General features: G+C 58.9%; 2 protein-coding genes across 2 annotated transcripts; one reads left to right on the top strand and one right to left on the bottom strand.

Moving 5' to 3' along the window:
* The first annotated feature begins 48 nt into the window (after positions 1-48).
* ARL2 (ADP ribosylation factor like GTPase 2) lies at positions 49-11768 on the top strand. The gene is made up of 6 exons (XM_054052509.1): positions 49-67; positions 4436-4532; positions 5130-5240; positions 9996-10158; positions 10743-10823; positions 11567-11768. Exons 2-6 carry the CDS (start codon positions 4468-4470, stop codon positions 11699-11701), a joined length of 555 nt encoding a protein of 184 aa, XP_053908484.1. The 5' UTR covers positions 49-67; positions 4436-4467; the 3' UTR covers positions 11702-11768.
* GPHA2 (glycoprotein hormone subunit alpha 2) lies at positions 1065-3868 on the bottom strand. Its single transcript, XM_054052510.1, has 3 exons — positions 3742-3868; positions 2710-2864; positions 1065-1276 (listed from the first exon to the last, which is right to left on the bottom strand). Exons 1-3 carry the CDS (start codon positions 3824-3826, stop codon positions 1178-1180), a joined length of 339 nt encoding a protein of 112 aa, XP_053908485.1. The 5' UTR covers positions 3827-3868; the 3' UTR covers positions 1065-1177.
* Positions 11769-12143: the final 375 nt, after the last annotated feature.

The raw sequence follows: 12143 nt of genomic DNA, 5'->3' as shown, positions 1-12143 counted from the left end.
TACGGCTTCCGGGTTTGGCTCGGCCGCTGTCAAGGGAACTTCCGGTACCGCCCCCCCATAGGCAGAGATGGGAGTTGGGGAGCAGGAATGTGCCCCCCCCAAATACAGGGACCCCCCAAAACCCCCTGAACCCCCCAAATATAGGGACCCCCCAAACCCCTGTGCCCCCCCACCCCCCCCGAGCCCTCCCGAAATATAGGGACCCCCCAAACCCCCCCTTTGCCCCCCAAATATAGGCACCCCCCCAAACCCCCCTGTGACCCCCAAATATAGTGACCCCCCCAAACCCCCTGAACCCCCCCTCAAATACAGGGACCCCCCAAACTCCCCTATGCCCCCCCCAAATATAGGGACCCCCCCAAACCCCCCTATGCCCCCCTCAAATATAGGGACCCCCCCAAACCCCTGTGCCTTCCCAAACCCCCCTGAGCCCTCCCCAAATATAGGGACCCCCCAAACTTCCTGAACCCCCCCTCAAATACAGGGACCCCCTCAAAACCCCCTGAACCCCCCAAATATAGGCACCCCCCCAAAACCCCCTATGCCCCCCCCAAATATAGGGACCCCGACAAACCCCCCCTTTGCCCCCTCAAATACAGGAACCCCCCCAAACCTCCCTATGCCCCCCCCCCCAAATACAGGGTACCCCCAAACTCCGACCCCCATTTCACACGCAGAGCTGTTTAATAGTCCCGGGGGGGACACCTCGATATTTGGGGGGGTCCCAAAGACCTGGGGGTGTCCCCAAAATTCAGGTGGGGTCCCCAGGGTTTGGGGGGGCAAGAAGGGTTGGTGGGGGAAGCAAGAGTTTAGGGGGTCCACAGGGTTTGGGGGAGGGGGCCGAAACTAGGGGGGTCCCCAAGAGACGGGGGGACCGCCAGAGCTTGGAGGGGTCCCCAAAATTGGGGAGGGTCCCCAAGAGATTGGGGGACCCCAAAATTGGGAGGGGAACTCCCAGAGCTTAGTGGGGTCCCCAAGAGATCTGGGGAGGGGTCCCCCATATTGGGGGGGAACTCAAAATTGGGGAAGGTCCCCGATATTGGGGGGGTCCCCCAGAGCTTTGGGGGGGGAAGGAGTTTGTGGGGCAGGAAGGAATTGGGGGGGGTCCCCAGAAGTTTGAGGGAGGGGTCAGCATGTCGGGGGGGCCCCCCCAGATTTTGGGGGGCTCCCGGGAGGGTCAGTACCGGGCGAAGGTGCAGGCGTCGCAGCGGCAGGATGCGGCCGAGAGGGTGCGGAGCCGCCGGGGCCCCCCCGGGCACTGCAGGGTCACCCGGACCTGGGGGGGGCACCCCAAAACCTGACCCCCCCGTAGGGATCCTCCCACAGCCCCCCAAAAACATGAGACCCCCGTAGGGACCCCCCACAGCCCCCCAAAACATGAGACACCCCCCCCATTACGACCCCCCCCACAGTCCACCCAAAATCTGACCCCCCATAAAGACCCCCCCCCACAGCCCCCCAAAATCTGAGCTCCCCATAGAGCCCCCCCACAGCCCTGGGGGTTACTGGGAGGACCCTGGAGGGTTACTGAGAGCTACTGGGAGTTACTGGGAAGGCTCTGGGAGTTACTGGGAGAGCTTTGAGAGTTACTGGGAGTTACTGGGGCAGCACTGGGGGTTACTGGGAGGGCCCTGAAGGTGAGTGAGAATTACTGAGAGTTACTGGGAGAACCTTGAGGGTTACTGGGGTTACTGGGATTGCACTGGGGGTTACTGGGAAGGCCCTGGGGAGCTACTGAGAGTTACTGGGAGTTACTGGGGCAGCACTGGTTGTTACTGGGAAGGCACTGAGAGTTCCTGGGTGTTACTGAGAGTTACTGGGAGGCCCTGGGGATTACTGGGAAGACTCTGAGAGTTACTGGGGCAGCACTGGGAGGCACTGGGGATTACTGGGGGCGCTGGGAAGGCACTGATAGTTACCAGGGCTTACTGGGGGTTACTGGGAGGCACTGGGAGTTACTGGGGCAGGACTGGGAAGCACTGGGGGTTACTGGGAAGGCACTGAGAGTTGCCAGGGCTTACTGGGAGGCACTGGGGGTTACTGGGGCAGGACTGGGAAGCACTGGGGGTTACTGGGAAGGCACTGAGAGTTGCCAGGGCTTACTGGGAGGCACTGGGGGTTACTGGGAAGGCCCTGGGGAGCTACTGAGAGTTACTGGGGCAGCACTGGGAGGCACCGGCTGTTACTGGGAGGCACTGGGGGGCACTGGGGGGTTACTGGGGGTCACTGGGGGTCCCCGGGGCTCACCCTGCAGAAGGCGGCCATGGCGCAGCACTGGGGGTCCCTGGGGCTTACTGGGGGTCCCTGGGGGTTACTGGGGAGCACTGGGGGGCATTGGGGGTCCCTGGGGGTCCCCGGGGCTCACCCTGCGGACGGCGGCCATGGCGCAGCACTGGGGGGCACTGGGGGGCACTGGGGGTCCCTGGTGGTCCCTGGGGGTTACTGGGGGGCACTGGGGGTCCCCGGGGCTCACCCTGCGGACGGCGGCCATGGCGCAGCACTGGGGGTCCCTGGGGGTTACTGGGGGGCACTGGGGGTCCCTGGGGGTTACTGGGGGTCCCTGGGGGTCCCCGGGGCTCACCCTGCGGATGGCGGCCATGGCGCAGCACTGGGGGGCACTGGGGGGCACTGGGGGTTACTGGGGGTCCCTGGGGGTTACTGGGGAACACTGGGGGTCCCTGGGGGTCCCCGGGGGTCCCCGGGGCTCACCCTGCGGACGGCAGCCATGGCGCAGCACTGGGCGCGGGCGCTGAGGGGCCGTGGGGCGCCGTGGGGTGAGGGGACGGCGCTGGACTCGCAGTGACCCACACAGGCGCCCGCGGAGCCCCCCCGGCACCCCCCGGCCCCCGGACCCACCTGCACCCCTGGGGGGCAACCGGGGCGATCAGGGGGGAACGGGGGGCAATAAGGGGGGAACGGGGGCAATAAGGGGGTGAATGGGGGGAAATAAGGGGGTGAATGGGGGGAAATAAGGGGGAACGGGGGCAATAAGGGGGTGAATGGGGGCAATAAGGGGGGAATGGGGGCAATAAGGGGGGGAATGGGGGGAAATAAGGGGGAACGGGGCAATAACGGGGAGAATGGGGGCAATAAGGGGGTGAATGGGGGCAATAAGGGGGGGAATGGGGGCAATAAGGGGGGAATGGGGGCAATAACGGAGGGAATGGGGGCAATAAAGGGGGAATGGGGGGAATGGGGGCAATAAGGGGGGAATGGAGGGCAATAAGGGGCAATAAAGGGGGAATGGGGGCAATACAGGGCAGTAAGGGGGGGAATGGGGGGCAATAAGGGGAGAGTGGGGGCAATAAGGGGGGAATGGTGATCAATAAGGGGGGAAATGGGGGGGCAATAAGGGGGAATGGGGGCAATAAGGGAGGAATGAGGGGCAATAAGGGGGAATGGGGGCAATAAGGGAGGAATGAGGGGTAATAAGGGGGGAGATTGGGGGCCATAAAGGGGGGATTGGGGGCAATAAGGGTAATAGAGGGACAATGGGGGTGGGAATTGGGGCGGAACCAATGTGAGGGGAAAACAAAGTGGGGACCCAAAAGGGTGAGGGAACCAGGGGAGGGTGTAACGGGGCGGGAGGGGGGGCACCCAAAAATGGTGGAATGGGAGGGGATCCTGGGTTTGGGGGGGTCCCTTTGGGGGGGGTCCCTTTGGAGGGGGGGGGTCTCGGTTTGGGGGGGTCCCTTTGTGGGGGTCCCGGTTTGGGGGGTGCCTTTGGGGGGGGTCCCTTACAGCGCAGGCGGCAGCCGGGCCCCTCGGGCCGGACCGGGGGCAGCAGCAGCAGCAGCAGCGGCACGAGGAGGCTCAGGGCGGCCATGGCGGACCCGGGCCCCCCCCCCGAAATCCATGAGGGCCCCCCCTGAACCGCCCCGCCGCCCCGCCTTGGGTCCTCCCGCCGCCGGAGGGGGCGGGGCTTGAGAGAGAGGGCGTGGCTTAGGGGCGGGGCTGTGGGAGGTGAGGGGGCGTGGTCTGAGGAGAAGGGGAGTGGGGGCAATAAGGGGGGAATAAGGGGGAAATGGGGGCAATAAGGGGGGGCAATAAGAGGGAAACGGGGAGAATAAGGGGGAAATGGGGGGACATAAGGGGAGAATGGGGCCAATAAGTAGGGAATGGGGGCAATAAGGGGTGAAATGGGGGCAATAAGGGGGAAGTGGGGGGCCGTAAGGGGAGAATGGGGGGCGATAAGGCCCCTTCTGAGGGGGAAGGGGCGTGGCTTAGCGGCCGCGCGGGCCAATGGGAGTCGGCGGGCTCGTCTCGAGCTTGAGGGGGTTAACGGCTCGCTTCAATACGATCACGTGACGCGACAAGGGGGCGTGTCTTGGCTGCGGCAGCCAATGGGAGGTGAAATAGGCGTGGCTTCAGGGAGCGGGCGGGTTTTTTGGGGCGGTGTTGGCCAATGCGTTCGAAGGGGGCGCGGCCCCGGCAGGGGGCGTGGCCTGTCGGCGGCGCGCGGCGGCCATGGGGCTGCTGACCATCCTGAAGAAGATGCGGGAGAAGGAGCGGGAACTGCGGCTGCTCGTGCTGTGAGGGGAAGGGGGGGGCACCGGGATGGGGGGGGGCAGGAGGGATGGGGGGAGGGCTGTGGGGGGGGAGGAGGAGGGCGACGGTCTTGGAATGGGGGGGCTGAAATGGCGGGAGGGGAGGGGGTAGGGGGGTGGGGGCAGTCGAGGGGGGCTGAAAGGGAGGGGCGGGGGAGGCAATGACAGGAGCTGGGGGCGTGGTCAGAGCCCTGGGCTCTCCGGGAGGGGGCGTGGCCAAAGCGGTAGGCGGGGACTGTACCGGGAGGGAGGCGTGGCTAGCTGCCCAATATGTTTTGGAGGGGCGTGGTCTGGGGGCGTGGCCAGATGACTGATCTCTGAGGGGGCGTGGTCAGGTGAATGCGCTGTTTTGGGAGGCGTGGCCTGTAAGGAAGGAGCCACAATGGAAGGCGTGTGACCATATTTGGCCCTTGGGGGCGTGGCCACATTGAGGTGGGCGTGGCTTTACAGGGGGTGTGATCGGTCACATGGGTGAGGAAGAGGCTAAGCCCAATGGGAGGTGCTGCACTGGGAGGGCGTGACTTCGTAGAGGGGCGTGGCTATGTAGAGGGCGTGTCCTCATGCCCCACCCCCTCCTCGCAGGGGTCTGGACAACGCCGGGAAGACGACGCTGCTGAAGCGCTTCAACGGGGAGGACGTGGCCACCATCTCCCCCACCCTGGGCTTCAACATCAAAACCCTTGAGCACCGCGGGTGAGCGGCCACGGCGGCCACGACGGTGGCCACGGCGGCCCTGTGGGCCACGGGGGTGGTGGCCACAGTGGTCATGGTGGTGGCCACAGTGGTCTTGTAGGTCAGGGTGGTGGCCACGGTGGTCTTATGCACCATGGCGGTGATCGTGGTGGCCACAGTGGTCTTGTTGGTCATGATGGTGGCCATGGTGGTCGCGCTGGTAGCCCCAGTGGGGTTATTGGCCATGGTGGTCGACATGGTGGCCACAAAGGTCAGGGAGCTGGGCGCGATGGTCTTATTGGTCATATGGTGGCCACTAGCGGCCATGTTGATCATGGTTGTAGCCACAATGGCCCTGTTAGCCAGGGTGGTGGCCACAGCGGTGCTATTGGCCATGAGGGTGGTCATGGTGGTCATGTTGGCAGCCATATTGGCAGCCATGTTGATGGTTGTGTTGGCAGCCATATTGGCAGCCATGTTGATGGTCGTGTTGGTGGCCATATTGGCAGCCATGTTGATGTCCTTATTGGCAGCCATATTGGCAGCCATGTTGATGATTGTGTTGATGGCCATATAGGCAGCCATATTGGCAGCCATGTTGACAGCCATATTGGCAGCCATGTTGATGATTGTGTTGGCAGCCATATTGGCAGCCATGTTGATGGCCGTAGTGGCAACCATGTTGGCCGCCATGTTGATGGTTGTGTTGGCAGCCATATTGGCAGCCATGTTGACAGCCATATTGGCAGCCATATTGGCAGCCATGTTGATGGCCGTATTGGCAGCCATATTGGCAGCCATGTTGATAGCTGTGTTGGCAGCCATATTGGCAGCCATGTTGATGATTGTGTTAGCAGCCATATTGGCAACCATGTTGACAGCCATATTGGCAGCCATGTTGATGATTGTGTTGGCAGCCATATTGGCAGCCATGTTGATGGCCGTAGTGGCAACCATGTTGGCCGCCATGTTGATGGTTGTGTTGGCAGCCATATTGGCAGCCATGTTGATGGCCTTCTTAGCAGCCATATTGGCAGCCATGTTGATGATTGTGCTGGCAGCCATATTGGCAGCCATGTTGATGGCCGTATTGGCAGCCATATTGGCAGCCATGTTGATAGCTGTGTTGGCAGCCATATTGGCAGCCATGTTGATGATTGTGTTAGCAGCCATATTGGCAACCATGTTGATGGCCATATTGGCAGCTGTATTTGCAGCCATGTTGATGGCCTTCTTGGCGGCCATATTGGCAGCCATGTTGATGATTGTGATGGCGGCCATACTGGCAGCCATATTGGCCATCAACATGGCTGCCAATATGGTTGCCATCACAATCATCAACATCGCTGCCAATATGGCTGCCAACACAATCATTAACATGGCTGCCAATATGGCTGCCAATAAGGACATCAACATGGCTGCCAATATGGCTGCCAAGAAGGACATCGACATGGCTGCCGATATGGCTGCCTATATAGCCATCAACATGGCTGCCAATATGGCCACCTACACAACCATCAACATGGCTGCCAATATGTCTGCCAACACAGCCATAAACATGGCTGCCAATATGGCTGCCAACACGGCCATCAACATGGCTGTCAATATGGCTGCCAACACGACCATCAACATGGCTGCCAATATGGCTGTCAACATGGCTGCCAATATGGCTGTCAATATGGCTGCCAACAGAATCATTAACATGGTTGCCAATATGGCTGCCAATAAGGACATCAATATGGCTGCCAATATGGCTGCCAAGAAGGACATCGACAAGGCTGCCAATATGGCTGCCAACACAGCCATCAACATGACTGCAAATATGGCTGCCAAGAAGGACATCAACATGGCTGCAGATATGGCCACCTACACAACCATCAACATGGCCGCCAATATGGCTGCCAACACAGCCATCAACATGGCTGCCAATAAGGCTGTCAACATGGCTGCCAATATGACTGCCAATATGGCTGTCAACATGGCTGCCAATATGGCTGCCAACACAATCATCAACATGGCTGTCAATATGGATGCCAACACAGCCATCAACATGGCTGCCAATATGGCTGCCAACACAATCATCAACATGGCTGCCAATATGGCTGTCAACACAATCATCAACATGGCTGCCAACACAATCATCAACATGGCTGCCAATATGGCTGCCAACACAATCATCAACATGGCTGCCAATATGGCTGTCAACATGGCTGCCAATATGGCTGCCAACACAATCATCAACATGGCTGCCAATATGGCTGCCAATATGGCTGTCAACATGGCTGCCAATATGGCTGCCAACACAACCATCAACATGGCTGCCAATATGGCTGCCAATATGGCTGTCAACATGGCTGCCAATATGGCTGCCAACGCAATCATCAATATGGCTGCCAATATGGCTGCCAACACAATCATCAACATGGCTGCCAATATGGCTGCCAATATGGCTGTCAACATGGCTGCCAATATGGCTGCCAATGCAATCATCAACATGGCTGCCAATATGGCTGCCAACACAATCATCAACATGGCTGCCAATATGGCCGCCAACATGGCTGCCAATATGGCTGCCAAGATGGCCTTCTTGGCAGCCATATTGGCGGGCATGTTGATGGCCATATTGGCAGCCATATTGGCAGCCATTTTGATGTCCTTGTTGGCGGCCATATTGGCAGCCATATTGGTAGCCATTTTGATGGCTGCGTTGGCAGCCATATTGTCAGCCATGTTGATGGCCATATTGGCAGCCATATTGATGGCCATATAGGCAGCCATATTGGCAGCCATGTTGATGGCTCTTTTGGCAGCCATATTGGCAGCCACGTTGATGACTCTGTTGGCAGCCTTATTGGCAGCCATGTTGATGGCTGTGTTGGCAGCCATATTGGCAGCCATGTTGATGTCCTTCTTGGCAGCCATATTGTCAGCCATCTTGATGGCTGTGTTGGCAGCCATATTGGCAGCCATGTTGATGATAGTGTTGGCAGCCATATTGGCAGCCATGTTGATGGTTGTGTTGGCAGCCATATTGGCAGCCATGTTGATGATAGTGTTGGCAGCCATATTGGCAGCCATGTTGATGGCTGTGTTGGCAGCCATATTGGCAGCCATGTTGATGGTTGTGTTGGCAGCCATATTGGCAGCCATGTTGATGGTTGTGTTGGCAGCCGTATTGGCAGCCGTGTTGATGGCCATCTTAGCAGCCATATTGGCAGCCATATTGATGATTTTGCTGGCAGCCATATTGTTAGCCATGTTGATGGCCATATAGGCAGCCATATTGGCAGCCATGTTGATGATTGTGTTAGCAGCCATATTGGCAACCATGTTGATGGCCATATTGGCAGCTATATTTGCAGCCATGTTGATGGCCTTCTTGGCGGCCATATTGGCAGCAATGTTGATGATTGTGATGGCGGCCATACTGGCAGCCATATTGGCCATCAACAAGGCTGCCAATATGGTTGCCAATATGGCTGTCAACATGGCTGCCAATATGGCTGCCAATGCAATCATCAACATGGCTGCCAATATGGCTGCCAACACAATCATTAACATGGCTGCCAATATGGCTGCCAACACAATCATCAACATGGCTGCCAATATGGCTGTCAACATGGCTGCCAATATGGCTGCCAACACAATCATCAATATGGCTGCCAATATGGCTGCCAACACAACCATCAACATGGCTGCCAACATGGCTGCCAATATGGCTGCCAACACAATCATTAAAATGGCTGCCAATATGGCTGCTAATATGGCTGTCAACATGGCTGCCAATATGGCTGCCAACACAATCATCAATATGGCTGCCAATATGGCTGCCAACACAATCATCAACATGGCTGCCAATATGGCTGCCAACACAACCATCAACATGGCTGCCAATATGGCTGCCAACACAATCATCAACATGGTTGCCAATATGGCTGCCAACACAATCATCAACATGGCTGCCAATATGGCTGCCAACACGATCATCAATATGGCTGTCAATATGGCTGCCAAGAAGGCCATCAACATAGCTGCCAATATGGCTGCCAAGATGGCCTTCTTGGCAGCCATATTGGCAGGCATGTTGACGGCCATATTGGCAGCCATTTTGATATCCTTGCTGGTGGCCATATTGGCAGCCATTTTGATGGCTGTGTTGGCAGCCATATTGGCAGCCATGTTGATGGCCATATTGGCAGCCATGTCGATGGTTGTGTTGGCAGCCATATTGGGAGCCATGTCGATGGCTATGTTGGCAGCCATATTGGCAGCCGTATTGGCAGCCATTTTGATGTCCTTGTTGGCGGCCATATTGGCAGTCATATTGGGAGCCATGTTGATAGCCGTATTGGCAGCCATTTTGATGGCCATATTGGCAGCCATATTGATGTCCTTCGCAGCCATATTGGCAGCCATGTTGATGATTGTGATGGCGGCCATGTTGGCAGCCATCTTGATGATTGTGTTAGCAGCCATACTGGCAGCCATGTTGATGGTTGTGTTGGCAGCCATATTGGCAGCCATTTTGATGCCCTTCTTGGCGGCCATATTGGCAGCCATGTTGATGTTCTTCTTGGCAGCCATATTGGCAGCCATGTTGATGATTGTGTTGGCAGTCATATTGGCAGCCATGTTGATGGCCGTAGTGGCAGCCATGTTGGCCACCCTATTGATGGTCATGTTTGCTGCCATATTGGCAGCCATGTTGATGGCCATGTTCGTGGCCGTTTTGTCGGCCATCTTATCTGTCAATGCCCCCCCCGGGGGTGTTGCCAGGTTCAAACTGAACGTGTGGGACGTGGGCGGTCAGAGCTCTCTGCGCTCCTATTGGCGAAACTACTTTGAGAGCACCGACGGTCTCATCTGGGTGGTCGACAGCGGCGATCGGCAGCGCCTGCAGCTCTGCGCCCACGAGCTGCGCGGGCTGCTGCGCGAGGAGGTGACCCGGGGACGGGGGGACAGGGGGATATGGGGGGACAGGGGGGGATATGGGGGGGATATGGGGGATATGGGGAGATATGGGGGGGATATGGGGGATATGGGGATATGGGGGGATATGGGGGATATGGGGGGATATGGGGGGATATGGGGGTATGGGGATATGGGGGGATATGGGGGGATATGGGGGATATGGGGGGATATGGGGGGATATGGGGGGATATGGGGGGATATGGGGGGGATATGGGGATATGGGGATATGGGGGATATGGGGGATATGGGGGATATGGGGGGATATGGGCAGATATGGGGGGATATGGAGGGATATGGGGGGATATGGAGGGATATGGGGGGATATGGGGGGGATATGGGGGGGATATGGGGGGATATGGGGGGATATGGGGGATATGGGGGGATATGGGGGTCAGGGAGAACATGGGGCGTGGTGGGACCATGGTGGTGATGGAGATCCTGGTGGGGTTCAGGGGGTCTCTGGGGGGGCTCATGGAGGCTCTGGGGGTGCTCTGGGGGTCCCCGGGGGTGATGGGGGGGGGTGATCGGGGGGTGACACGGAGGCGTCCGCAGCGCTTGGCCGGTGCCACCCTCCTGGTCTTCGCCAACAAGCAGGACCTGCCCGGGGCGCTGCCGGCCACCGCCATCAGCCAGGTGGGACCCCAAAACCCCCCGAGGCACCCCAAAACCCCCGAGACACCCCAAAACCCCCCTGAGAGCTCCCAAACCACCCTGAGACCCTCCAACCCCCCCGAGACCCCCCAAAACCCCCGAGACCCCCCAACTCTGAGAGCCCCCAAACCCCCATGAGACCCCCCCAAAGCCTCCTGAGACCCCTCAAAACCCCCTGAGACCCCCCAAAACCCCCTGAGACCCCCCCAAACGCTCCTGGGACCCCCGAAGCCTCTGTGTCCCCATGGATTGAGGTCCCTATGGAGGTTCTTGGTGTCCCTATGGAGGTTCCTGGGGTTCCTATGGGGGCATTTTGGGGTCCCCAAGTTTTTGAGGTGTTGCTCCTGCCCTTGAACCCCCTTTTTCTCCCCCAGGCACTAAATCTGGACCCCCGGGTCCCCCCAAAACCCCATGGGTTGGCTTCCTGGTGCTCCTCTGGGAGGTTCTTGGTGTCCCTATGGAGGGTTCAGGAGTCCTAATGGGGGGGTTTTGGGGTTCCCACGTTTTTGGGGTGCTGCCCCCACATTGAACCCCCTTTTTCTCCCCCAGGCACTAAATCTGGATCCCTGGGTCCCCCCAAAACCCCACGGGTTGGGTTCCTGGTGCCCCTCTGGACTGTTCTTGGTGTTCCTATGGAGGTTCCTGCAGTGCTAATGGGGGGGTTTTGAGGTCCCCAAGTTTTTGGGGTGCTGCCCCCCCCCTTGAACCCCCTTTTTCTCGCCCAGGCGCTGGAGCTGGACTCCATCCGCAGCCACCATTGGTGCATCCAGGGCTGCTCGGCTTTCACGGGGCAGAACCTCCTGTCCGGCATCGATTGGCTCTTGGACGACATCGGCAGTCGCCTTTGCCCCGACGACTGAACCCCAAAAAATCTACCCCCCGGGGGGGAAAAGTGGGGGGCGGGGGGGCGAGGAACCCCCTCCTCGTGCCAATAAAGCCAAAAAAAAGGGGGTTGGGGGCAGTTTTTGGGAGTCCCTGGGGTGGTTTTGGGGTCACTGGGGTGGTTTTGGGGGTCACTGGGGTGGTTTGGGGGGTCTCTGGGGAGGTTTTGGGGGTCACTGGGGTGGTTTTGGGGGTCTCTGGGCAGTTTTGGGGGTCCCTGGGGTGGTTTTGGGGGTCTCTGGGGCGGTTTTGGGGGTCTCTGGGCAGTTTTGGGGGTCCCTGGGGCGGTTTTGGGGGTCTCTGGGGCGGTTTTGGGGGTCACTGGGGTGGTTTTGGGGGTCTCTGGGGTAGATTTTGGGGGGTTGGGGGCAATTTTGGGGTCCCGGTGGCAGTTTTTGATGTCCCAGGGGCAGTTTTTGG

This window comes from Cuculus canorus, chromosome 34 (genome assembly GCF_017976375.1).
Source record: "Cuculus canorus isolate bCucCan1 chromosome 34, bCucCan1.pri, whole genome shotgun sequence".
Classification (NCBI taxonomy): Eukaryota; Metazoa; Chordata; class Aves; order Cuculiformes; family Cuculidae; genus Cuculus; species Cuculus canorus.
This window is presented reverse-complemented; position numbering and strand designations above follow the sequence as displayed.